The 26,508-nt window shown below is 56.1% G+C and overlaps 2 protein-coding genes across 8 annotated transcripts; both read left to right on the top strand.

Annotated features, from left to right (window-relative positions):
• Window positions 1–208: 208 nt before the first annotated feature.
• On the top strand, window positions 209–6,469 carry LOC112062547 (tyrosine-protein kinase Fes/Fps-like). Of its 3 annotated transcripts, XM_024117261.3 has the most exons (8): window positions 209–772; window positions 1,155–1,376; window positions 1,568–1,741; window positions 3,494–3,590; window positions 3,721–3,904; window positions 5,834–5,971; window positions 6,044–6,163; window positions 6,299–6,469. In XM_024117261.3, the coding sequence occupies exons 2-8, from the start codon at window positions 1,164–1,166 to the stop codon at window positions 6,423–6,425; spliced, it is 1,053 nt and encodes a 350-aa protein (XP_023973029.2). In that variant the 5' UTR covers window positions 209–772; window positions 1,155–1,163; the 3' UTR covers window positions 6,426–6,469. The 3 variants fall into 3 exon arrangements, with proteins under 3 accessions (XP_023973029.2, XP_054943898.1, XP_028351390.2); XM_055087923.1 differs by lacking the exon at window positions 209–772 and having other exon boundaries at window positions 890–1,376; XM_028495589.2 differs by lacking the exon at window positions 209–772 and having other exon boundaries at window positions 890–1,376; window positions 5,838–5,971; window positions 6,299–6,433.
• An 805-nt stretch (window positions 6,470–7,274) lies between these two features.
• Window positions 7,275–18,748, top strand: FES (FES proto-oncogene, tyrosine kinase). Of its 5 annotated transcripts, XM_007108343.3 has the most exons (19): window positions 7,275–7,836; window positions 8,219–8,440; window positions 8,632–8,805; window positions 10,558–10,654; window positions 10,785–10,968; window positions 13,053–13,190; window positions 13,263–13,382; window positions 13,518–13,640; window positions 13,774–13,960; window positions 14,083–14,166; window positions 14,686–14,895; window positions 15,180–15,359; window positions 15,716–15,769; window positions 16,578–16,696; window positions 16,991–17,085; window positions 17,201–17,324; window positions 17,556–17,713; window positions 17,829–17,951; window positions 18,384–18,748. In XM_007108343.3, exons 2-19 carry the CDS (start codon window positions 8,228–8,230, stop codon window positions 18,524–18,526), a joined length of 2,526 nt encoding a protein of 841 aa, XP_007108405.1. In that variant the 5' UTR covers window positions 7,275–7,836; window positions 8,219–8,227; the 3' UTR covers window positions 18,527–18,748. The 5 variants fall into 5 exon arrangements, with proteins under 5 accessions (XP_007108405.1, XP_054943897.1, XP_007108408.2 ...); XM_055087920.1 differs by lacking the exon at window positions 7,275–7,836 and having other exon boundaries at window positions 7,963–8,440; XM_055087921.1 differs by lacking the exon at window positions 7,275–7,836 and having other exon boundaries at window positions 7,964–8,440; window positions 15,237–15,359.
• The last annotated feature ends 7,760 nt before the right edge of the window (window positions 18,749–26,508 follow it).

The raw sequence follows: 26,508 nt of genomic DNA on the forward strand, positions 1-26,508 counted from the left end.
CGCCTGCCATAGGTCTCCCTTGGGACAGGAAGCCCCTGCCTCGGGGTGGAGGAGCCGTGCCAGTTCCACCAGGATCTGTGCCTGAGAAGCAGGCCTCTCCTCGGGATATTTACTTGGAAATTTTATTCAAATGGAGGCTGGCGCCTGAGCTCTCCTTGGGGAATGCAGTGGGGTGGGGAAGGCCTGGACTAGGCTTCCCCCTTCCTCTTCTGGGGCCGCCCTGGCCTGCTGCTCGGACTGCCCGCCCGCCCCCAGGCTCTGGACCCCCAGACTCCCCGGCCCAACGCAATCCTGCAGCCCGGCCCTGTGCCAGGCGCCCACCGCCGCCCCCTTGGGCCGTTCCCCGTGTTCCCGGGCGCTGTCCGGGCCCTGGGGAGTGCCGGGCGCAGGCTGCTCTCTTCTGGGCCATTCTTTCCCAGCCCCCTCCTCCCTTCCGTTTCCGTGGCCGTGTGGCCGGCTGAGGCAGCGGCCTGCACTGGGCAGGGGGGCGGGCAGGCGTCGGGGGCTCCCGCCCGCCCCTTCCCCTCAGCCGGCCCGCCCCGGGGCCGGGGCCAACTGAAACCGCAGGAGGAGGAAACGCGGAATCAGGAACTGGCCCCGGGTGGTGCGGGCCTGAGTCTGAGTCGGTCCTCGGCGGCCCCAGGATCAGCTACCCACGCGGGTAACTCCTGCCCCGAGGCCCAGGAGGCAGCGGCAGCGGACACGGGGAGCGGGGTCAGCAGGCGGTGGGCAGGGGTCCGGCAGGCGATCAGAGAGCGGGACACGGGACCAGGTAGGGCAGGGGCCGCGGAAGGGCAGGGCCCCGGGCGGCGGCTGCCTGGGGCGCCGGCAGGGGCAGCCTTGTGCACACCTTACCCCTGCAGCGGGTGCTGTGTGGAAGGGCCCAGGGAGGGAGGCTCCGGGAGGTTTCTGTTCCAGGGCTGGGAAGGAGACCCCTGGCACCAGGCCTCGACCTGGGACACAGGAAGCAATGAGGGCTTTCCCAGGCCAGGCCGTGTTCTGTACCCATGGCTGCATTTCAGCGGGACAGGCCCCCACCTCCTGCCTGTCTGCGGCTCCTCCTGGCCCGGCAGCCCCTAGCTTCCCTGTCCTGCCCGCCCGTCTCCAGCTTCTGCCTTGCCCCCAGTGGTGGCCTCTCCTCTCTTGGTCCCCAGGAGCACACTATGGGCTTCTCTTCGGAGCTGTGCAGTCCCCAGGGCCACGGGGCAGTGCAGCAGATGCAGGAGGCCGAGCTTCGGCTGCTGGAGGGCATGAGGAAGTGGATGGCCCAGCGGGTCAAGAGCGACAGAGAATACGCTGGGCTGCTGCACCACATGTCACTGCAGGACAGCGGGGGCCAGAGCCGGGGCATCAGCCCCCAGAGCCCCATCAGTCAGGTGGGATTCTACAGGGCCCTAGGCCTCCTCACTGCCCTTCCCGCCCTCGACCAACGAAGTCCTGTGGGTGCCGGGTAGATCTGCCTGCCCCTTCCTTTCCCGGAGCCCACTGGGGAGGGTTGGAGATTGGGCAGGCCCAGGTGTGGGAGCCACTGTCCCCCACTCCCTGCCTTGCCCGCCCCATGCTGTAGTCCTGGGCAGAGATCACCAGCCAGACGGAGGGCCTGAGCCGGTTGCTGAGGCAGCACGCAGAAGATCTGAACTCAGGGCCGCTGAGCAAGCTGAGCCTGTTGATCCGGGAGCGGCAGCAGCTGCGCAAGACTTACAACGAGCAGTGGCAGCAGCTCCAGCAGGAGCTCAACAAGGTAGGTGGGTGGGTGGGTGGCACCGGGGCTTCACCTGGTCATTTCTGCCTACATTTTGAGCTGAAAAGGGCTGGTTTTGCAAGGAACCCCTGGACTCACTGAAGAAGTGTAAGTATCCGACCACAGGCCCTCCCCCAGCGCCTGCTCCAGCCCAGCTTCCTTCCCTCACCCACCTCCCCAGCCGTGCTGCAGCAGGGCCTCTCCACGCCTTTTCTGTCACCCTACTGTGTGCCTGAGCAGAGTGCTGGGAATATAAGGATGAGTGATCCAGCCAGTGCCTGGGAGGAGCGCAGGACCTGTGACCCACCTCCTGCACTGCACCAGCTGGCCCTCGGGTCCGAGAGACAGTGAGAGGAATGAGGGCTACTCTGCCCGCCCTTGGCCCAGGCTGGCTCCTCCCAGGGACCCAGAGACTCCACAAGGCAGCAGCGTGGCCCCCTGACTCGGAGGTTAAGGACTGGGGCTGTGAAGTGGGTCTGCCTGCATTTGAATCCTGCCCAGCTCCTCTGACTAGAGGCTGTTTGATTGGAGCTATTTACGCGGATGCTTTAGCCTTCTTATTCAACGTGCTGGGCAGCCGCCTGCACCACACCCCTTCTACCAGTGCAGACCCAGCCTTGCTGCAGACCCACAGCGGCCCCTGGTGGCCAGCCTTCACCCACTCCTCTTCCCAGACGATCATCTAATTCAGGGGTCAGCTTGCTTTTGCACGCAGTTTTACTGGAACACAGCCTTGCCCATATGTTTTCATATTATCTGTGGCTACTAAAGAGCTACAGTGGCAGAGCCCAGCAAGTTCAACAGAGACTGCATGGCCTACAAGCCTAAAATGTTTACCACCTGGCCCTTAAGAAAAGGGCTGATCTAGTCTGTGCATTTAGCTGTTACAGATGGGGAAGCTGAGGTTCAGAGGAGAGGAGTGGAGTTTGCCCTAAGTACCCCAGTGCAGAAACAGGCAGCTGGGAGGAGAACTCCGGTCTTGACCACCAGGAACATAATTGCGGGACCCAGTGCAAAATGAAAACGCGGGGCCCCTTGTCAAAAAATTATTAAGAATTTCAAGGGCTTCCCCGGTGGCGCAGTGGTTGAGAATCCGCCTGCCAATGCAGGGGACACGGGTTTGATCCCTGGCCTGGGAAGATCCCACATGCCGCGGAGCAACTAAGCTCGTGTGCCACAACTACTGAGCCTGTGCTCTAGAGCCCGTGAGCCACAACTTCTGAGCCCATGTGCCGCAGCTACTGAAGCCCACGCATCTAGAGCCCGTGCTCCACAATGAGAGAAGCCACTGCAATGAGAAGCCCACGCACCGCAATTAAGAGTAGTCCCCGCTCGCCGCAACTAGAGAAAGCCCGCGTGCAGCAACGAAGACCCAACACAGCCAAAAATAAATAAATAAATAAAATTAAAAAAAAAAAAAAGAATTTCAAGATGGCATCAACAGTGTTAAACCAAGCACACACGCCTGCTACTGGACCTTAGTTGCCACCACATACCACTCTAGGCCAAGGAAGGACAGTTGTCGCCTGCCCAGTCTGGCTCTCTGCTGCCCCCGGGGGCCTGTCCTTAGCCAGACTCCTCTGACCTTAACCGCAGCAGCAATCGCTAAGTCCCAGAGGTCTCCAGGCCCTTCCTGAAGGATGAACTTGGATGTGCTGCCAGCCTGGACTGCAGAACCTGTCCAGGGCTTCACCTCGGGCAGGAATCCTCTGGGGACCTGCTGTCCCACACTGGTCTCTCCTCTCTCTCCAGACCCACAGCCAGGACATTGAGAAGCTTAAGAGCCAGTACCGAGCCCTGGTACGGGACAGCGCCCAGGCCCGACGCAAGTACCAGGAGGCCAGCAAAGGTCCGGGGCTTCCCTCGTTGGCAGGATGGGAATCCCAAGCCAGCCCAGACCTGTCCACAGGTACCCGGGGAGGGGGGTGCTACCCAGGCCTCTGTGCTGTCACGCACGCCTCCTTCCCCCAACCTGGCAGACAAAGACCGTGACAAGGCCAAGGACAAGTACGTGCGCAGCTTGTGGAAGCTCTTCGCTCACCACAACCGCTACGTGCTGGGCGTGCGGGCCGCGCAGCTACACCACCAGCACCACCACCGGCTCATGCTGCCCGGCCTGCTCCAGTCCCTGCAGGACCTGCACCAGGAGATGGCGTGCATCTTGTAAGCCCACACCCCCGACCCCGGTCACAGCCCTGAAGCCCAGAGGCAGGGTCCAGAAAACGCAGTCCTGTAAAAGTGACAGGCGTGTAGTCACGTGAGAACACGCCCTGGGCCAGTCAGTTTACATCCAAATTACATTATTCTGGGCCCCTTATTGCAGTGCTTTATTATGTTTATTGAACACCATTCTAGGCTCTGCTGTGTGATACAGCAGAGAACGTAGACAAAAATATCTGTCCTCTAGGATCATTCGTTTGTGGAGAAAGAAAAGGAAATCAATAAGTAAAGTAGAAAGCATGCTAGAGGTGATAGGTGCTATGGAGAAAAATAAAACAAGAAAAGAGGATAGGGAGGCAGGGGGACAGGGCAGGAGGTTACTGTTTTATTCATTCATTTATTTATAAGGAATATGTTCTTTTTTTGCCATTTTTATTTATTTGTTTGGTTGCGGCAGGCGGGTTCCTTAGTTGCGGCAGGCGGGCTCCTTAGCTGCAGCTCGCCAGCTCCTTAGTTGTGGCACACAAACTCTTAGTTGCAGCATGCATGCGAGATCTAGTTCCCTGACCAGGGATCGGACCCGAGGCCCCTGCACTGGGAGCGTGGAGTCTTAACTACTGTGCCACCAGGGAAGTCCCAGGTTTGCTGTTTTAAATGGAGTGGTCTGAGAAAGCCTCAGAAGTGCAGAAGTGAGCCAGGGGGATTTTGAAGAAGGGCCATTCCAAAAGAGGAATCGCAGGCGCACAGGCCACAAGGTGGGAGAGTGCCTGAAATCAAGGAATAGCAAGGAAGCCAGTGTAGCCTTTGCAGAGTGAGGGAAGGGTAGAGTCAGACACAGGGCTGGAGGAGTCCAGGGATGATAGAGGGTCCCGCAGGCCGTTGTGAGGACTTTGGCTCTGGGTGGACCAGAAGAGCGGCATGATCTGAGCCATCTTAATGAGGTCAGTTCGACTGCTGTGTTGAGAACAGACTTCAGGGGGCAAGACAGGACCAGGGAGACCAGGCAGGGGGCTACTGCAGTGATCCAGACCACAGACCATGCCACTGGACATGGGCAGTAGCAATGGAGGGGAGAAGTGGTCAGGTCTTGGACATACTTTGAAGGTGGAGCTGGTGGAAATTCCTCATGGACTGGAAGTGGGGTGTGGATAGAGCAGTCAAGGATGACTCCAAGGATTTGGCCTGGAGCCCCCGGCTGGTGAAGGCTACATGGAGAATGAGATGGGAGAAGCAGGTTCAGGAGATAAGAATAGGAGTTCATTTTTCTTTTTTTAAATATTTATTTATTTACTTTTGGCTGTGTCGGGTCTTAAGTTGAGGCACGCGGGATCTTCCGTCGTGGTGTGCAGGCGTCTCTCTAGTTGCAGCGTGCGGGTTCCAGAGCGCGTGGGCTCTATAGTTGCGGCACGTGGGATCTTAGTTCCCCAACCAGGGATCGAACCCGTGTCCTCTGAATTGGAAGGTGGATTCTTAACCACTGTGCCACCAGGGAAGTCCCAGCAGTTCATTTTTCAACTGGTGGAGTTTGGGTGTCTGAGAGACGTCCAACAGGACATTTAGAGTAGATGGACAGTTACATGAGACTGGAGCTCTGGGAGGTATAAACGCAGGGTCAGCAGCACATCGATGGCTTATGTGTGTATCAGAGCCCCAGAGCCCCAGCTGTGGGGCTATGCCCAGGGCAGGCACATTGGTAGCTCACATTAACCGAGCACTTCCTCAAACCACACACTCTGCACATAGGCTCTCACTGGGGCCTTATTACAAACTCCCGGGAGACACTAAGTAACTTGCCTGTGGTCATTTGACTGGTAAATGATGGGTGGGGGGGATCAACCCCAGGGTGGGTCCAAATCCAGTGCCACGGGCCCCAAGCTTCCTAGCTTTGTCCAGCCTGAGGCCCGCCTGACCCGGGGTCCCGTCTGGGGGCAGGAAGGAGATCCTGCAGGAATACCTGGAGATTAGCAGCCTGGTGCAGGACGAGGTGGTGGCCATTCACCAGGAGATGGCTGCAGCGGTTGCCCACATCCAGCCCGAGGCCGAGTACCAAGGCTTCCTGCAACAGTATGGGTAAGCCCCTCCTTGCAGCAGCCGGGTGCCGGGGCTGCTGGCCCGTGCACTGATGGGCACTGTCCCCCGCAGGTCCACGCCTGACGTCCCACCCTGTGTCACCTTTGATGAGTCGCTGCTTGAGGAGGCTGAACTGCTGGAGCCCGGGGAGCTGCAGCTGAACGAGCTGACTGTGGAAAGCGTGCAGCACACGTGTGTGGTGGCTCGGCTCAGGGTCGGGGGTGCACGCCGTCCACACAGAGCTGTGGCCAGCCCGCAGGCTTGCTTGGCCCCGCAGGGATGCATCTGAGGGGCGTGGCTCTAACACTGCCCTTCCTCTGGGCACAGGCTGACCTCAGTGACAGAAGAACTGGCCGTGGCCACTGAGACAGTGCTCAGCCGGCAGGAGGTGGTCACTCAGCTGCAGCACGAGCTCTGGACTGAGGAGCAGACCACCCACCCCCGGGAGCGGTGAGTGGGGCCCGCCTACAGCAGCCTCCTGGCCCTCCCTTCCCTCCGTCCGGCCTGCCTGACGCACTGCTGGCCGCCATTTTTTTTTTTTTTCTTGTAATTTAAACAGGCCCAGCATTGTTGGTTCTATTTAATGGACACGAGATAATGTTAGAGGTTTTAAAGTGATTAAATGTGCAGACTATGCAAACCAGGCCTGGTCTCCAGTGTGATGTTCTTCCCAGGACCTGGGGCTGCGTCCAGGATGGGGTGCGGGTGAGGGCTGGGGCGAGTTATGTGCCCACATGATGTCCTGCCTACCTGTAAGTGCCCAAAGTCCACCTCCGGAGGCTTTCAGAGCCTTCTTTAGGTGGGGTGTGGAAGGGACAGCAGCTGGAGACAAGCCCCAGGGGTGGGACTAATGAGCCCCAGGGGTGGGACTAGCTGAGCACCTCCACCCCCACAGGCCTGGACTCCAGCAGGGTGGAGAGTGATGGCCTGTGTCCAGTTGCTCAGGGTCTCCCTTGGCTGAAGTAGCCCGGCCGCCAGCTGTAGGGCTGAGGCCTTCGGTGGGGCCTAACTGGACCAAGATGGCTTTTGCTGGGGAGATCCTGAGTCCCACCCTGGGAACGCCATACCTCTCCACTCCCCAGCCCAGGCCCCTCGCCTGCCATAGGTCTCCCTTGGGACAGGAAGCCCCTGCCTCGGGGTGGAGGAGCCGTGCCAGTTCCACCAGGATCTGTGCCTGAGAAGCAGGCCTCTCCTCGGGATATTTACTTGGAAATTTTATTCAAATGGAGGCTGGCGCCTGAGCTCTCCTTGGGGAATGCAGTGGGGTGGGGAAGGCCTGGACTAGGCTTCCCCCTTCCTCTTCTGGGGCCGCCCTGGCCTGCTGCTCGGACTGCCCGCCCGCCCCCAGGCTCTGGACCCCCAGACTCCCCGGCCCAACGCAATCCTGCAGCCCGGCCCTGTGCCAGGCGCCCACCGCCGCCCCCTTGGGCCGTTCCCCGTGTTCCCGGGCGCTGTCCGGGCCCTGGGGAGTGCCGGGCGCAGGCTGCTCTCTTCTGGGCCATTCTTTCCCAGCCCCCTCCTCCCTTCCGTTTCCGTGGCCGTGTGGCCGGCTGAGGCAGCGGCCTGCACTGGGCAGGGGGGCGGGCAGGCGTCGGGGGCTCCCGCCCGCCCCTTCCCCTCAGCCGGCCCGCCCCGGGGCCGGGGCCAACTGAAACCGCAGGAGGAGGAAACGCGGAATCAGGAACTGGCCCCGGGTGGTGCGGGCCTGAGTCTGAGTCGGTCCTCGGCGGCCCCAGGATCAGCTACCCACGCGGGTAACTCCTGCCCCGAGGCCCAGGAGGCAGCGGCAGCGGACACGGGGAGCGGGGTCAGCAGGCGGTGGGCAGGGGTCCGGCAGGCGATCAGAGAGCGGGACACGGGACCAGGTAGGGCAGGGGCCGCGGAAGGGCAGGGCCCCGGGCGGCGGCTGCCTGGGGCGCCGGCAGGGGCAGCCTTGTGCACACCTTACCCCTGCAGCGGGTGCTGTGTGGAAGGGCCCAGGGAGGGAGGCTCCGGGAGGTTTCTGTTCCAGGGCTGGGAAGGAGACCCCTGGCACCAGGCCTCGACCTGGGACACAGGAAGCAATGAGGGCTTTCCCAGGCCAGGCCGTGTTCTGTACCCATGGCTGCATTTCAGCGGGACAGGCCCCCACCTCCTGCCTGTCTGCGGCTCCTCCTGGCCCGGCAGCCCCTAGCTTCCCTGTCCTGCCCGCCCGTCTCCAGCTTCTGCCTTGCCCCCAGTGGTGGCCTCTCCTCTCTTGGTCCCCAGGAGCACACTATGGGCTTCTCTTCGGAGCTGTGCAGTCCCCAGGGCCACGGGGCAGTGCAGCAGATGCAGGAGGCCGAGCTTCGGCTGCTGGAGGGCATGAGGAAGTGGATGGCCCAGCGGGTCAAGAGCGACAGAGAATACGCTGGGCTGCTGCACCACATGTCACTGCAGGACAGCGGGGGCCAGAGCCGGGGCATCAGCCCCCAGAGCCCCATCAGTCAGGTGGGATTCTACAGGGCCCTAGGCCTCCTCACTGCCCTTCCCGCCCTCGACCAACGAAGTCCTGTGGGTGCCGGGTAGATCTGCCTGCCCCTTCCTTTCCCGGAGCCCACTGGGGAGGGTTGGAGATTGGGCAGGCCCAGGTGTGGGAGCCACTGTCCCCCACTCCCTGCCTTGCCCGCCCCATGCTGTAGTCCTGGGCAGAGATCACCAGCCAGACGGAGGGCCTGAGCCGGTTGCTGAGGCAGCACGCAGAAGATCTGAACTCAGGGCCGCTGAGCAAGCTGAGCCTGTTGATCCGGGAGCGGCAGCAGCTGCGCAAGACTTACAACGAGCAGTGGCAGCAGCTCCAGCAGGAGCTCAACAAGGTAGGTGGGTGGGTGGGTGGCACCGGGGCTTCACCTGGTCATTTCTGCCTACATTTTGAGCTGAAAAGGGCTGGTTTTGCAAGGAACCCCTGGACTCACTGAAGAAGTGTAAGTATCCGACCACAGGCCCTCCCCCAGCGCCTGCTCCAGCCCAGCTTCCTTCCCTCACCCACCTCCCCAGCCGTGCTGCAGCAGGGCCTCTCCACGCCTTTTCTGTCACCCTACTGTGTGCCTGAGCAGAGTGCTGGGAATATAAGGATGAGTGATCCAGCCAGTGCCTGGGAGGAGCGCAGGACCTGTGACCCACCTCCTGCACTGCACCAGCTGGCCCTCGGGTCCGAGAGACAGTGAGAGGAATGAGGGCTACTCTGCCCGCCCTTGGCCCAGGCTGGCTCCTCCCAGGGACCCAGAGACTCCACAAGGCAGCAGCGTGGCCCCCTGACTCGGAGGTTAAGGACTGGGGCTGTGAAGTGGGTCTGCCTGCATTTGAATCCTGCCCAGCTCCTCTGACTAGAGGCTGTTTGATTGGAGCTATTTACGCGGATGCTTTAGCCTTCTTATTCAACGTGCTGGGAAGCCGCCTGCACCACACCCCTTCTACCAGTGCAGACCCAGCCTTGCTGCAGACCCACAGCGGCCCCTGGTGGCCAGCCTTCACCCACTCCTCTTCCCAGACGATCATCTAATTCAGGGGTCAGCTTGCTTTTGCACGCAGTTTTACTGGAACACAGCCTTGCCCATATGTTTTCATATTATCTGTGGCTACTAAAGAGCTACAGTGGCAGAGCCCAGCAAGTTCAACAGAGACTGCATGGCCTACAAGCCTAAAATGTTTACCACCTGGCCCTTAAGAAAAGGGCTGATCTAGTCTGTGCATTTAGCTGTTACAGATGGGGAAGCTGAGGTTCAGAGGAGAGGAGTGGAGTTTGCCCTAAGTACCCCAGTGCAGAAACAGGCAGCTGGGAGGAGAACTCCGGTCTTGACCACCAGGAACATAATTGCGGGACCCAGTGCAAAATGAAAACGCGGGGCCCCTTGTCAAAAAATTATTAAGAATTTCAAGGGCTTCCCCGGTGGCGCAGTGGTTGAGAATCCGCCTGCCAATGCAGGGGACACGGGTTTGATCCCTGGCCTGGGAAGATCCCACATGCCGCGGAGCAACTAAGCTCGTGTGCCACAACTACTGAGCCTGTGCTCTAGAGCCCGTGAGCCACAACTTCTGAGCCCATGTGCCGCAGCTACTGAAGCCCACGCATCTAGAGCCCGTGCTCCACAATGAGAGAAGCCACTGCAATGAGAAGCCCACGCACCGCAATTAAGAGTAGTCCCCGCTCGCCGCAACTAGAGAAAGCCCGCGTGCAGCAACGAAGACCCAACACAGCCAAAAATAAATAAATAAATAAAATTAAAAAAAAAAAAAAGAATTTCAAGATGGCATCAACAGTGTTAAACCAAGCACACACGCCTGCTACTGGACCTTAGTTGCCACCACATACCACTCTAGGCCAAGGAAGGACAGTTGTCGCCTGCCCAGTCTGGCTCTCTGCTGCCCCCGGGGGCCTGTCCTTAGCCAGACTCCTCTGACCTTAACCGCAGCAGCAATCGCTAAGTCCCAGAGGTCTCCAGGCCCTTCCTGAAGGATGAACTTGGATGTGCTGCCAGCCTGGACTGCAGAACCTGTCCAGGGCTTCACCTCGGGCAGGAATCCTCTGGGGACCTGCTGTCCCACACTGGTCTCTCCTCTCTCTCCAGACCCACAGCCAGGACATTGAGAAGCTTAAGAGCCAGTACCGAGCCCTGGTACGGGACAGCGCCCAGGCCCGACGCAAGTACCAGGAGGCCAGCAAAGGTCCGGGGCTTCCCTCGTTGGCAGGATGGGAATCCCAAGCCAGCCCAGACCTGTCCACAGGTACCCGGGGAGGGGGGTGCTACCCAGGCCTCTGTGCTGTCACGCACGCCTCCTTCCCCCAACCTGGCAGACAAAGACCGTGACAAGGCCAAGGACAAGTACGTGCGCAGCTTGTGGAAGCTCTTCGCTCACCACAACCGCTACGTGCTGGGCGTGCGGGCCGCGCAGCTACACCACCAGCACCACCACCGGCTCATGCTGCCCGGCCTGCTCCAGTCCCTGCAGGACCTGCACCAGGAGATGGCGTGCATCTTGTAAGCCCACACCCCCGACCCCGGTCACAGCCCTGAAGCCCAGAGGCAGGGTCCAGAAAACGCAGTCCTGTAAAAGTGACAGGCGTGTAGTCACGTGAGAACATGCCCTGGGCCAGTCAGTTTACATCCAAATTACATTATTCTGGGCCCCTTATTGCAGGGCTTTATTATGTTTATTGAACACCATTCTAGGCTCTGCTGTGTGATACAGCAGAGAACGTAGACAAAAATATCTGTATCAGATTAAAAGTTTAATATATCTGGATAAATAGATTGACAGTAAGAGAGAAAGAGAGAGGGATGCTTTCTTCATGAAGAAGGGCTTTAATAGTATTAGTTATTCTAAGAAAAATTAGAGAAAGTTTAAATGCACCAATATTTATAGGGAGAAATACACCACAGTATATTTACTGTGGAAAATTTACATTCTCTAAAACTTATTTTCTAAAATGTATGACAAATTGATATTTGTACCTTTCTTTCTTTCTTTCTCTTTCATTCATTCTTCTTTCTTTCTTTTCCGTCATTTTTTCTTTCTTTCTCTCTTTTATTTATTTATTTGTTTTTATTTTTTTCATTTTTATTTATTTATTTGTTTGGTTGCGGCAGGCGGGTTCCTTAGTTGCGGCAGGCGGGCTCCTTAGCTGCAGCTCGCCAGCTCCTTAGTTGTGGCACACAAACTCTTAGTTGCAGCATGCATGCGAGATCTAGTTCCCTGACCAGGGATCGGACCCGAGGCCCCTGCACTGGGAGCGTGGAGTCTTAACTACTGTGCCACCAGGGAAGTCCCAGGTTTGCTGTTTTAAATGGAGTGGTCTGAGAAAGCCTCAGAAGTGCAGAAGTGAGCCAGGGGGATTTTGAAGAAGGGCCATTCCAAAAGAGGAATCGCAGGCGCACAGGCCACAAGGTGGGAGAGTGCCTGAAATCAAGGAATAGCAAGGAAGCCAGTGTAGCCTTTGCAGAGTGAGGGAAGGGTAGAGTCAGACACAGGGCTGGAGGAGTCCAGGGATGATAGAGGGTCCCGCAGGCCGTTGTGAGGACTTTGGCTCTGGGTGGACCAGAAGAGCGGCATGATCTGAGCCATCTTAATGAGGTCAGTTCGACTGCTGTGTTGAGAACAGACTTCAGGGGGCAAGACAGGACCAGGGAGACCAGGCAGGGGGCTACTGCAGTGATCCAGACCACAGACCATGCCACTGGACATGGGCAGTAGCAATGGAGGGGAGAAGTGGTCAGGTCTTGGACATACTTTGAAGGTGGAGCTGGTGGAAATTCCTCATGGACTGGAAGTGGGGTGTGGATAGAGCAGTCAAGGATGACTCCAAGGATTTGGCCTGGAGCCCCCGGCTGGTGAAGGCTACATGGAGAATGAGATGGGAGAAGCAGGTTCAGGAGATAAGAATAGGAGTTCATTTTTCTTTTTTTAAATATTTATTTATTTACTTTTGGCTGTGTCGGGTCTTAAGTTGAGGCACGCGGGATCTTCCGTCGTGGTGTGCAGGCGTCTCTCTAGTTGCAGCGTGCGGGTTCCAGAGCGCGTGGGCTCTATAGTTGCGGCACGTGGGATCTTAGTTCCCCAACCAGGGATCGAACCCGTGTCCTCTGAATTGGAAGGTGGATTCTTAACCACTGTGCCACCAGGGAAGTCCCAGCAGTTCATTTTTCAACTGGTGGAGTTTGGGTGTCTGAGAGACGTCCAACAGGACATTTAGAGTAGATGGACAGTTACATGAGACTGGAGCTCTGGGAGGTATAAACGCAGGGTCAGCAGCACATCGATGGCTTATGTGTGTATCAGAGCCCCAGAGCCCCAGCTGTGGGGCTATGCCCAGGGCAGGCACATTGGTAGCTCACATTAACCGAGCACTTCCTCAAACCACACACTCTGCACATAGGCTCTCACTGGGGCCTTATTACAAACTCCCGGGAGACACTAAGTAACTTGCCTGTGGTCATTTGACTGGTAAATGATGGGTGGGGGGGATCAACCCCAGGGTGGGTCCAAATCCAGTGCCACGGGCCCCAAGCTTCCTAGCTTTGTCCAGCCTGAGGCCCGCCTGACCCGGGGTCCCGTCTGGGGGCAGGAAGGAGATCCTGCAGGAATACCTGGAGATTAGCAGCCTGGTGCAGGACGAGGTGGTGGCCATTCACCAGGAGATGGCTGCAGCGGTTGCCCACATCCAGCCCGAGGCCGAGTACCAAGGCTTCCTGCAACAGTATGGGTAAGCCCCTCCTTGCAGCAGCCGGGTGCCGGGGCTGCTGGCCCGTGCACTGATGGGCACTGTCCCCCGCAGGTCCACGCCTGACGTCCCACCCTGTGTCACCTTTGATGAGTCGCTGCTTGAGGAGGCTGAACTGCTGGAGCCCGGGGAGCTGCAGCTGAACGAGCTGACTGTGGAAAGCGTGCAGCACACGTGTGTGGTGGCTCGGCTCAGGGTCGGGGGTGCACGCCGTCCACACAGAGCTGTGGCCAGCCCGCAGGCTTGCTTGGCCCCGCAGGGATGCATCTGAGGGGCGTGGCTCTAACACTGCCCTTCCTCTGGGCACAGGCTGACCTCAGTGACAGAAGAACTGGCCGTGGCCACTGAGACAGTGCTCAGCCGGCAGGAGGTGGTCACTCAGCTGCAGCACGAGCTCTGGACTGAGGAGCAGACCACCCACCCCCGGGAGCGGTGAGTGGGGCCCGCCTACAGCAGCCTCCTGGCCCTCCCTTCCCTCCGTCCGGCCTGCCTGACGCACTGCTGGCCGCCAGCTGCAGGCTGAGCCCCTCTCTCCCCCCACCCAACCACCCGCCCCTGCCCGCAGGGTGCAGCTGCTGGGCAAGAAGCAGGTGCTGCAGGAGGCACTGCAGGGGCTGCAGGTAGCGCTGTGCAGCCAGGCCAAGCTGCAAGCCCAGCAGGAGCTGCTGCAGGCCAAGCTGGAGCAGCTAGGCCCCGGTGAGCCCCTGCCTGTGCTGCTCCTGCAGGACGACCGCCACTCCACCTCGTCCTCGGTGAGCCGCCCACCCGCAGCCTGCACCACCAGCCCTGCCCGCCCACCCGGGGACGCGCTCCTCATTTTCGCCCTCCCCCTCCCCAAGCCTGGCCACCCGCTGACGTCTGTCCCTGGCCTCAGGAGCAGGAGCGAGAAGGGGGAAGAACACCCACCCTGGAGATCCTTAAGAGCCACATCTCAGGAATCTTCCGCCCCAAGTTCTCGGTGAGTGGAGCCCAGCCTGGACCCGCACCTCTGCCCTTCTCTAAGGGGTGGGCCAGGCCAGCAGTCTCAGGGACGTCTCCCTAAGCCCCTCCAACCACGGTGCTTTGGGTTTAGTCACGGGGTTGTCCTAGAGAGGAGGCTCTTCCCAGGCCACTTTTGCTGGGGAGCCCCTCTCTTCCCTGGGATTCCATGCCACCCCCCGTACCCTCTTCCTCTCCACCACCCACGTGTGTGGAAGGGACCTGCAGCCTCATCACCCCACGGCTCTCTCTGCTCCAGGAGTGGTTGGGGGCTGTGGCCTAGAGGAAAAGGCAAAAGCTTTGTTTGGGATCACCCAGCCTGGGTGAGTTTATTGCTGGCTCCAAGGGTTGCAGATGGCTCTTTGTGGCACTCGCGTGCTTTGTGAGGACGAGGAGTCTATGAGAGAGAGCCGGACACCCCCCAACTGGCCGGCCTAGTGGCCTCCCCTGACGGACTGGCTGAGTGACCCCTCCTTGCTCCTCCCCTGTCCCTGTCTAGCTCCCCCCACTGCTGCAGCTCGTTCCAGAGGTGCAGAAGCCCCTGCATGAGCAGCTGTGGTACCACGGAGCCATCCCGCGGGCAGAGGTGGCTGAGCTGCTGACACACTCTGGGGACTTCGTGGTCCGGGAGAGCCAGGGCAAGCAGGAGTACGTGCTGTCTGTGCTGTGGGACGGCCAGCCCCGACACTTCATCATCCAGTATGCTGATGTGAGTGGGGCCTGAACCCCAGCCTTTCCCTTCCCTTCCCCTCCCTCCCCTCCCTCCCCTCCTTTCCCCTTCACCAGGGAGTGTAGAAAGGAGCTGCAATGTCTTAGATGTCTCCCTGGCAGAGCTGAAAGGGGCCCCAGAGACCACCCAGTCCCTGCAACCAAACAGAGGTGTGCGTCCTCCCATAGGACAGGGGAGCAGACTTGTCGTGCAGCATCAGGTCTCTGCCTCTTATCCCAGGCAGGCCCTTTCTCCCTTCTGTTCTTCTTCCTCTCCTCTCCCAGGGCTCACGCCCCCCTCAGCAATGGAGGCTGTTGACACCAGTTCCCCCTACCCCGCAGAACCTGTACCGACTGGAAGGAGATGGCTTTCCCAGCATTCCCTTGCTCGTAGACCACCTGTTGCGCTCCCAGCAGCCCCTCACCAAGAAGAGCGGTATCATCCTGAACAGGGCTGTGCCCAAGGTGAGTCTGTGGCAGGATTGGGACCCACACAGAATCAGAGCAGGAAGGGCTTTCCGGGTCCTACACACTCCCCAGGGGGCCGGCCTCCCTCTAGGTTTGGAATGTCAAGGTCAATCCCATTCCCTGGGCCACACACCCCCGGCTGGTGCTCACCCATTTAGTGCCCCTGCCTGGTCCCTGAGTCATCTAAGTGTGATCCTGTGTCCAACCCCCATTTTGCAGACCAACGAACCAAGGTGCCAAGAAATGAAAGACACAGCGTTGGGAGGGGGTATTCAGTCCTTGATAGGGCTCAGCACTCCCTCCCTTCACTGACTTCTGACACCACCCCCCCCCCCGACTCCTCCCTTCCCCAGGACAAGTGGGCACTAAGCCACGAGGACCTGGTGTTGGGTGAGCAGATTGGGCGGGTGAGTTGAGTGGGCTCTGCCAGGCTCCTGGCCGCCTGCTTTTCCCCTCCCCCAGTATCGCTTCCTTCCATCCCAAAGGCTGAGTCACACCAGGGCCCCACCCACAGAGGGCTCTCAGCCTCCCCGCCTCAGTCTGAGCTCCAACTTGGACCGCTGACTCCCTGCCCAGCCACCGCCATACGCTGTCCTGCAGGAAACTGGGGGAAAAGCACCTGCCCTGGAAGCTCCCCAGAGATGGCTCTGCCACCAGCACCCACCCCACGCCACTCACACGCACACACTTCCCGCCCCACCCCTGCCTCCTCAGGGAAGAGAGACACCCTCTGTTCACATGAGCTATAAAATACCTGCTTAGGGGGCTTCCCTGGCGGTCCGGTGGTTAAGACCGCGCTTCCAATGCGACGGTGAGTTGGGGCGCAGGTTCGATCGCTGGTCAGGGAACTAGGATCCCACATGCTGCGTGGTGTGGCATAAAAATAAAAATTAAAAAAAAGAAAGAAAGAAAAATAAAATAAAATACCTACTCAGGAAAGAAGTCACTTTCCTAAAAACCAGAATGCTTTACCAACCCAAGCAAAAGTGATTGTTGCACTTCCGTGTCACTTCTCAGTGAACATGGTAAGTCAGAGGTGACTCTCCCTGCCTGTCCCACGTGTACACTTGGTCCCCCGACCAGAGAGCCTGGATGAGCAGGTCTGAGCACGGGGGCACTGAGGCAAGGGCCGGTGGGGACAAGGTGGGCTGTGCCCCGAGTGCAGGAGAGGACCACAGTCCAGGGAAGACAGATAGGAGCCCCAGACCGTTTCAGGGGAACTTTGGCGAAGTATTCAGCGGACGCCTGAGAGCGGACAACACCCTGGTGGCCGTGAAATCTTGCCGCGAGACGCTCCCACCCGACCTCAAGGCCAAGTTTCTGCAGGAAGCGAGGTGGGTGATGAAATACCCACCCCTGGAGTTTCCACATTTGAAGGGCTCCTCTGCACACGGCAGGGTGCTTGACTTCGGGAGTGCTTGACTTCGTTTCATCCTCACAGCTCCGCCCCCGCGTAGTGGGGAGGGGTTGGGGCCCTGGGACCCACCCAAAGTTACACTTCCAGGTCTGCTGCTCTGCTCTCACCCTGCCTCAGGCTCCCTGGGCTCCCGGGGCGACGAGGTGAATGTGTAAGACCCCCCCGCCCGGCCGAGGTGGGAGCCTGAGCAGCCCTGCGCCCCCGCCCCCAGGATCCTGAAGCAGTACAGCCACCCCAACATCGTGCGTCTCATCGGCGTCTGCACCCAGAAGCAGCCCATCTACATAGTCATGGAGCTTGTGCAGGGTGAGCAGAGCAAGCTGACCTCCAGGGCTGGGGTGCGCCGCTGGGCTAGGTCTCCCCGCCGCCTCCGACCCCTAGAAGGCTCATCGAGCTCCCCGTCCCCACCTCCCACTCCCAGGAGGCGACTTCCTGACCTTCCTCCGGACAGAGGGAGCCCGCCTGAGGGTGAAGACTCTGCTGCAGATGGTAGGGGACGCGGCTGCGGGCATGGAGTATCTGGAGAGCAAGTGCTGCATCCACCGGTGAGGGGGTGGGCGCGGCAGGCAGTCCCGCCCCCGCACCAGATGCAGGCGCTGCTGCCCCTCACCAGCAGGCACCAGCTCCGGGGGTGGAGTTTGCCTCTCTGACGGACCAGGCGTCCCAGGAGCAGGGGCAGCGTTGGCTCGTGGCTGTGTCTAGGGAGCCCAGGCCGGGCAGGTGGCAGGTGCTGCGTGGATATTGGCTAAATGAGCCCCTGTCCTGCTTTCACCCAGGGACCTGGCCGCTCGGAACTGTCTAGTGACAGAGAAGAACGTCCTGAAGATCAGTGACTTTGGGATGTCCCGGGAGGAAGCCGACGGGATCTACGCAGCCTCGGGGGGTCTCAGACAAGTTCCCGTGAAGTGGACCGCACCGGAGGCCCTGAACTACGGTACCTGGGCCTGATCCGCTCTGGCTGCAGGGCCCAAGGCTGGGCATGGGTCCCGCCACCTGCCCTTCTCTGGCCAATGGGTGTGGCCCACTCACGCCGCCTCACCTCTTCATAGGCCGCTACTCCTCCGAGAGCGACGTGTGGAGCTTTGGCATCTTGCTCTGGGAGACCTTCAGCCTGGGGGCCTCCCCCTACCCCAACCTCAGCAATCAGCAGACTCGGGAGTTTGTGGAAAAGGGTAAGGGAACCCTGCGGTGTGACAGTGGCCTCAGAGCCAAGCCCTCTTCCCAGCATTCCAGCCGGACTCCTCCAGGCCTCCTAATGCCCTATCCTTCCCACTGAGGCAGAGTAAGAATAATCCTAGAGCTTCACCATCCAGTGAAACCCTGTTGTGTGCCAGGCCATCCGTTTATTTCATTTACTCTTCATAACATGTGAGGTCGGGATTAATAGGTCCCTTTTACAGAAGGAAACACTGAGGTTTGCAGGGATCACACAACTAGCACATGGTGGCTTGAGATCAGAATCTCTGTGTTTATTGGTGAAGAAAAGGGGCTCCTTAAGAACACTGTACCTTAAGCAGCTCCCATTGCTCATGGCATGTACCAGGGGCTGCCAGGGCCCCTCAGACCCCCTCCTCATGCCTGGGGTGCTGTGCCTGTCCTCACAGGGGGCCGCCTGCCTTGCCCTGAACTGTGCCCCGACGCTGTGTTCAGACTCATGGAGCAGTGCTGGGCCTCCGAGCCCGGGCAGCGACCCAGCTTCAGCACCATCTACCAGGAGCTGCAGAGCATCCGAAAGCGGCATCGGTGAGACTGGGGCCCCACTTCTCAAGCCAGTGGCCTCTGTAGGCAAGATTATACCTCCTCACCAGCTCCAGGTCACGCCGCTGGACAGCTCTTCATCATCCTGGACTCCAGCCAGCGGTATCTATGCTGCTGGCAGGGATGCAGCCCCGTGTCTGCGGTGCATCCCTGTTCCTGCCAGGGATTCCTCTTCCAGGCAGAAATAATAAAAATCATTTGTGCCCATCAAGTGCTCTTGGCACGCGTGCTCCTCTGGAGGGCAGGTCTTAGAAGGAAAAGAGGCCCTGTACCGTGGCCGTGGGGAAGGAGGAGGACGGGCAGTGTTCACAGGGCAGATCTGACATGGTTTGGTAGCTGTTGGGTGTGCGACTTGGGGAAGAGGAAGAGAGATCAGGATGATACACAGGCTTCTTGACCAGATGGTGGTGTTATTTCTGAATTAGGATCCCAGGCAGAGGAGCAGAGCTGCAGGAAGTATGGTGAGTTTGGAGATGTTGTGTTTCGGGGGCCTGTGGGGATGTAAGTGTGACATATAAGTCTGGAGGCTCAGACGGAAGTAAAGGCTGGCAACTGAGGTTTGAAAGTCATTAGCTTATAAATGTCAGAGACACTATGTCTGTGTACCACAATCACATGAGAAACAGGAAGAGGAGAGTGTCAGGGGAAGTTAGAGTTCCACTCCAAGGGGACTGGAGTAGCTGAAGAGAAAGAAAACTATTCCAATCTCTCAAGACAAGTTTACTGAGCAATGGGTAGCAGAGCGGGAAGCCCTCACCTCCTCCCTTAAATTCCCCCGAAACCTACAAAGTTATCTGAAACTTTTCTAGCAGCAACGGTGAAGGTCAAGAAGACAAAGAGGGACTTCCCTGGCGGTCCAGTGGTTAAGGCTCCGCGCTTCCACTGCAGGGAGTGCGGGTTCGATCCCTGGTCAGGGAACTAAGGTCCTGTATGCCGCATGGTGCAGCCAAAGAAAAAAGAAGAAGAAGACAAAGAAGTATGAATAGACTGAAAAACAGAAACCTGGAAAGATTTATAGCACCAAAGAGCAAAGCAGTAAGAACTTTGAGATAAAATGGCCATGAAGTAGTTGATATCTATTTTCAAAGAGATAAAAGACAATACTTGTTTCAAAAAGAAGAAATCAAGTAAGAGTGTGACTAAGTAAAAATCCTAACAATTCAAATTGTATCTCCATTAGAAGTGGTAAAAAGCGGAACTGAAGAACTTCTGCTTCTGGGTAGAATGTGGTAGGTCCCTGCAGGTCCCCACGCCCATTGCAACAACTAGGAGGAAACGTAAGATGAAAATAATAATTTTTAAAGACAATGGCAAGGGGTGTTAAGAAAGAAAGACCATATGAATTAAAATTTCAAGGAGGAGAAAGCCCCTTCGAGGTGAACTGATGATGGGCAGTTGTTTTCTTCCCTGAGACATTTGCTGAGACGGGACATCTCTGATGATCAGAATTGTCCCAAACAGAAAGACTCTACTGGGGAAAAAAAGAAATGGAGTTTCTGGTGCTTACAGGGACAGTGCTATGGACTGGTATCCGGAAGAACCCAAAATGCAATGCCAGTTTTCCCCCATGGAACATTTGCTGAGTTCTGGAGCAGTATGGGCAACTAGGAAGGGGCTGGGCTGGAAAGGCAGGTGTTTAGAGGGAGGGGGCCTGAAACAAACAATAATTGGTCTCCCCCTCAAGAAATTGGCCAGACTTTGTTTGTTTTTCTTTTTTTTTTTTTTTTTTTTTTTAGTATTTATTTATTTGTTTATTTTGGCCGCACTGGGTCTTAGTCGCAGCACTCGGGCTCTTCGTCACGGAGTGCAGGCTTCTTTCTAGTTGTGGCACGTAGGTCCTAGAGCGTTCAGGCTTAGTTGCCCCATGGCATGTGGGATCTTAGTTCCCCCACCAGGGATCGAACCCGCGTCCCCTGCATTGGAAGGCAGATTGTTAACCACTGGACCACCAGGCAAGTCCCATTGGCCAGATTTTGAACCTGTGTGGGTTGGGAGGCTAAAGAGCTAACCTCAAAATCTCTTTAAAGCAGCACTTGGAGGGCTGGAAGAGACAGAGACTGGCCAGGCTTTCCTAAATCTCAGAGGACGGGGGCGATCCAGGGGAGGACGGAGTTTTATCAGAACTATAACTCTGCCCTAACTCAGCTCAATGCTTGATTACATTAAGGTAACTGGCTCCTCTGGGAACCCTCAGGGACAAGTTGGGGAAGAGAATAACATCATATTTTACCTTTCTTTTATATCCAATATGCAACATACACGCAAATATTTTAATACATGCAAAAAGGGAGACAAATGGGGCCAATACACAGGAGAAAAAATAAACTGTAGAAGCAGACCCGCAAACGATAACTATGCTTGGGACTTCCCTGGTGGTCCAGCGGGTAAGACTCCATGCTCCCAATGCAGGGGGTCTGGGTTCAACCCTAGTTAGGGAACTAGATCCCACATGCATGCTGCAACTAAAAGTTTGCATGCTGCAACTAAGAAGTCCGCATGCTGCAACTAAAGATCCCACGTGCCGCAACTAAGACTCCGCACAGCCAAAATAAGTTAAATAAATAAATAAATAAATACTTAAAAATAATAAATAAAATAAAATTAAAATAACTATGCTTAATATGTTAAATGGAGAAAAAGGTGGACAAAATAGGTGCAAATATAGAGAATTCAACAGGGTTGGAATCTATTTTAAAAGAATCAAAGGAGCAGGTAGAACTGAAAAATGCCATCTCTGAAATTACAAACTCTAAAAATTCATAGCGCTAAAGGATAAAGTCACAATCATAGAGACTAAACACACAGTCTCAGGATTAGTTCCCTAACCAGAAGACAGAACTAGTGAACTTGAAGATAGATTGAGTCTAAACTAAAATGGAGAGAGAGAAAGAAAGAAATGGAAAGAACAGAGCCTAAGAAACATGTGCGACTCCAAAATATGTGTAATTGAAGTTCCAGAAGGAAAAAGGGATGTTTGGACCAGAATAAACTGGAGATGACCCAAATGCCTATACAGGAATAAGAAAGAACAAGCCATAAGTACATGTACCAACCCTGATGAATCTCAAAGACAGGTTGGCAAAGAAACGTTATGTGAAAGAGTGCATACTTATGATTCCATTTCATGAAGTTCAAGAACAGGCAAAACTAAGCTATAGAAAAATGAAAATAGTGGTTATGTCTGAGGGGTTCCGACAGGAAGCAGTATAAGCATGTAGGGGAACAGCTCCGCTGTGGCATCCTTACAACCTTGCATGTCTCTACATTGGCCACGTGGGCAAGGCTTGAGTAGGGTGACTTGAGCCTTGACAGAATACAGCACTATTATTCCTGGAGCAAGGGGACATAGCAGCCTAGAGAGGAGACTCCCTGTATTATGGAAGACCATTTTTCATCCATCTTTCTAGTTTCAGTTGAGTGCAGGGCTTTCCATCGGGCGCCCTCCTGTCATAGAGTAAGTCCAGGTGCCATACAACTGCTTGGCCGTAGTTTAGAGTTGGCTCCTTAGCCACAGAGTGACCTACCACCATGCCTCCTGTCACCTGTCCCTCCAGTTCAGAGTCATCCTGCGGCACTAGGGAGGGATGTGAGAAGCTGACAATATGCTGGTCTTGCTTTTGCTGTCAGTGTGAGTAATGAGCTGTCTGGATCCTTGCGACTTGTTGTTTCTTTACCAGCTGAGTCTGTGGAAGTGTGACAGGCCCACCCAGTGGCTGCAGTAGTAGATGCTTGTGGCCCTGTTAGCCACCATGCTGCACTTAGGGACTGCTTGACCACTTGACCACTTTGGCACTTAATGTGGGGCTGATAAGGTCACAACTCTTTTTTTGGAAAAGAGACAGGGCTCTTAATGTGGGCTGTCAAGTCAAGCATGGGCTAGAACTCTGGTGGACTTAGCGTCCACTAAATGTCCACTTACTGCTAAGTTGTTTGGTGACATCAGAGACAAGTGGTCTATGACGATTGTTCCTGATCCCCAATGAGCTCCATTGGTGTTTAGCGTTGGAAATCAAAGAGGGTCTTGCAGAGTTAAAGAAAGCATATGCTGGTTATTGCTCACCCTCCTACTGTGACTACAGATAGAACACTATCTGGTGAGTAAAGGCAGTCTGCCACTCAGAAATGGGCTGAGATCCACTCTTACAATGAGTAAGAAAGGAGGAAATTTAGAGACAGACTTGGGCAAAAGTCCAATGAAACCATAGAAGCATGGCTTATCCGACTAGCAAAGGCGAGTGCTATGCAAATTCTGATGTAAGATGACAAGGAATGGAAGTCATTGGGGTGTTAACAACTGACCCCATGCTCCAAGCCACTTTGGCCACAACCATCCTGGTCAGTGAAGTGGATACGGAGGAGGAAAATATACAGACAAATCAGGGCTTGTTGCAGTGGGTCTTTACAGCTATAATGAAACCGTGACCTGTCCAAGATAAATTCCTGTCCTCTGATAAGCACCCTTGGACAATAATGGGAGAGTCTAACACTTCCTTTTAGTCCCCTGTGACCTCAGTCTGGATTCATATGGAGATCATGCATGCCCAGATGATGAAACAGTCACCCAAAGTCAGAATGAACATTTGCTCGACACCAGCAGCCTATGGCTGAAACCAAGTCTTCTCTTGCTCTTCGGGGATGTCTCTGGGAAACTCTTCAGCTACTGCGCAATCATTTCCCCAGAACGGAAACCTTGGCAAAGGTCAAGGTAATGCACTACAGGCCAAGGTAGGGGAAGAAACCAGCCATAAGGCCGTGTGGGCTTGGCTACTATGCCAGGGGTCCCAAAAGAAGAAAGTGATAGTCTTTCCATGAAGAAAAATTGTCTCTTATTGGGCTCTGGGAAGGCCATGGGGCTTAAGAGATTTGGGCTTTAACTGGGCTAGCTTTGGCATTTCCTGGGGGCCAAGAAGAGGAGCACCAAGAGAGCCCCAAACTCCTGTAGAAGCATGGGGTTTGTTCTGTTTACTCTTTGACCCAACACTTTCAGCACTACCCCCTGAACCCCTTCAGAGACAAACAGGACAAACTAGGTTAGAGGCCAAGGTCCCTCCATCCCCAGGGGAGACCAGAGGCCCTATGCAGTGTGCTGGGAACTAACAGCAACCATGGTTGCCAAACCTTCTCAGCCCTCCTGAACATGGTGGCACAGGCCACTGGGATACTGGGATGTGCCCAGAGGCATGGCTAAAAACTCACTTTTACTAGATTTGGAAATAGCTCTCAAATTGGACAACAGATTCAGGTAGTTTGGGGGTGGGACCTTTAATTTTTTTTATTTATTTATTTATTTATTTTTTGCTGCACCGTGTGGCGTGCAGGATCTTAGTTCCCCGACCAGGGATTGAACCCATGCCCATGCAGTGGAAGTGCAGAATCCTAACCACTGGACTGCCAGGGAAGTCCCCGGGTGAGACTTTTTTTTTTTGGCGGTACGCGGGCCTCCCACTGTTGTGGCCTCTCCCTTTGCGGAGCACAGGCTCCGGATGCACAGGCTCATCGGCCATGGCTCACGGGCCCAGCCGCTCCGCGGCATGCGGGATCTTCCCGGACCAGGGCACAAACCCATGTCCCCTGCATCGGCAGGTGGACTCTCAACCACTGCGCCACCAGGGAAGCCCTGGGGTGAGACTTTTTAAGCTAATACACACCCAAGTGGTTGTAAATAACATTATTGAATGGATTGTGGGAATAGATGTTTGAAGTATGTTTAAGACTTCTTTTGATTGTAAGGGATGTTCCCAATGGAGAAGTGTCATGATTAGGACAGGGACAACTGGTCACCTCTCCTGACCTAGCCAAGTGGTTACCAAGAAGCAGAGGGCTATGGATGGGGAAGTGGGGGGGAACCACAGTGTTGATCAAGGAACTATCAGATTTAGGGGTGCTCAAGGAAATGAGATCTTTTTTAATAAAGGAAATGTAATATGTAAATTAATTAATTTATTTATTTTTGGCTGCCTTGGGTCTTCGTTGCTGCGCGCGGGCTTTCTCTAGTTGCGGCGAACAGGGCTACTCTTCGCGTGGTGCACGGGCTTCTCATTGGGTGGCTTCTCTTGTTGCAGAGCACAGGCTCTAGGCGCGTGGGTGAGGTGAGAGGGGGCTACTCTCCGTTTTGGTGTGCGGGCTTCTCATTGCGGTGGCTTCTCTCGTTACAGAGCACGGGCTCTAGGAGCGCGGGCTTCAGTAGTTGTGGCTCGCGGGCCCTAGAGCGCAGGCACAGTAGTTGTGGCGCACGGGCTTAGTTGCTCCGCGGCATGTGGGATCCTCCCGGAGCAGGGCTCAAACCCGTGTTCCCTGCATTGGCAGGTGGATTCTTATCCACTGTGCCACCAGGGAAGCCCCACAAGGCCACTTCTCATCCGTCTTCCTAGTTTCAGTTAAGCGTAGTCTTTTCCACCTTGCCCCACCTTCCTCCCCCCACTTAGAGAGTGTAGCTGCAGGTCATAAAATTGTCTGACTGCAGTTGAGTTGGCTTCTCAGACACAGACAAACCTACCACCGTGCTGCCTGTCATCTGGTCCCTCTGGTTCAGTGCTGTCCTGTGACGAGGGAAAGCCGACACCATGCTGGTCTTGCTTTTGCTGTCTGTGTGAGTAATAGCTGTCTGGATCCACTGGGGCTTGTCATCCTCTTACTGGCTGGGTCTCATGGAAGTGTGGTAGGCACACCTGGCAGCTGCACAGTGATTTGTGCAAAAGGATTTGTGGCCTTGTTAGCTACTAGGCTGCACTTAGGGAATGCTTGACCTCTTGATAGAGGGGAACTTTTTGGAGTGATGAGAAAGTGATATTTTGATCTGAGTGGTGATTATACTTGTATATCCATTTATATACATGAGCAGCACACTTAAGACTTGTGCCATATACTGTAAGTTGTATCTCAGTTAAGAAAAAAGAACCACCAGAGAATCAATAAGAGCTCTTGAAAATAAGATTATGATTGCCAAAATGGAAAATTCAGTAGACAGGTCGGAAGATAAACTTCCCAGAACACAGGACAAAACACAGAGACACAGAGGATGACGAACCCAGCCTAGGTCTACCACCTTAGTAACAGGCATGCTGGTTGGCAAATAAACCTAGAAAAATGTTTCTGATGGTGATAAAGGAAATGGGAGTTAAAACAATGAGATGGGTTTGTAAATCTGGTTAATCAACCAAAAAGTTGCTTAAGCAATTTTCAACAGTTAGTATATGGCGGTGGAAACTGGCACAACCCTTTTGGGGAGCAATAGAATGCCAAGTATCATCAGTCATATCAGTCCTTAGCTTTGGCCCAGGTAACCTCACCGCTGAAAGTTTGTCCTAAGGGAATAGTTTAAAAAGAAGACATGTGGAATTCATGGAGATGTTCACTAGCGTGGCTTATTATGCTGCAAAATTATAAACAACCCAGATGTCCAGTAAAAGAACAAGCAAGAAAATTATAGGCCTTACAGGAGGCAAACACGGAAAGGGACCGTGATTAACGCACGGTACCAACAGGAGGCAGCACCCCTTTGCCTGAGGAGCTTAACTGCGTCTAATTAAGGATACCTACACCAGAACCGGGAGGGAGCTGGAAAATGTACTTCACCGTTCGGTTGGTGAAATGGAGGAGGAATGTTTCTACTACTGCTAATTAATGAGCTTACTCTAGGAAGACTCAGTAAAACCTCAAGTTGCGCGCCCCTCCTCGCGGACCCGCAGCTCTCCCACGCCGGGTACGGGCTGCGGCTGCGGCTGCGCACTGCGGACCCTCTGCCGGCGCCGTGGGCCACGGCGCAGACCGCACCGGAAGCGCCGGGCCGGCCCGCCGGAGCTGAGCTAGGGACGCCAGTGGCCCTACTCGCCCGGCTCGGCGGGGCGCACCGCAGGCGGAGGCGGGGCCGAGACGAGGAGGCGGGGCTGGGGTGGCGCGGGGGCGCGGCGAGGCTGTCCCCGCCCCGCACGCCGCTCTGCCCGGCGGCCTCCAGCGTGGGTAGCCGGCGCC

Source organism: Physeter macrocephalus, chromosome 11 (genome assembly GCF_002837175.3).
Source record: "Physeter macrocephalus isolate SW-GA chromosome 11, ASM283717v5, whole genome shotgun sequence".
Lineage (NCBI taxonomy): Eukaryota > Metazoa > Chordata > Mammalia > Artiodactyla > Physeteridae > Physeter > Physeter macrocephalus.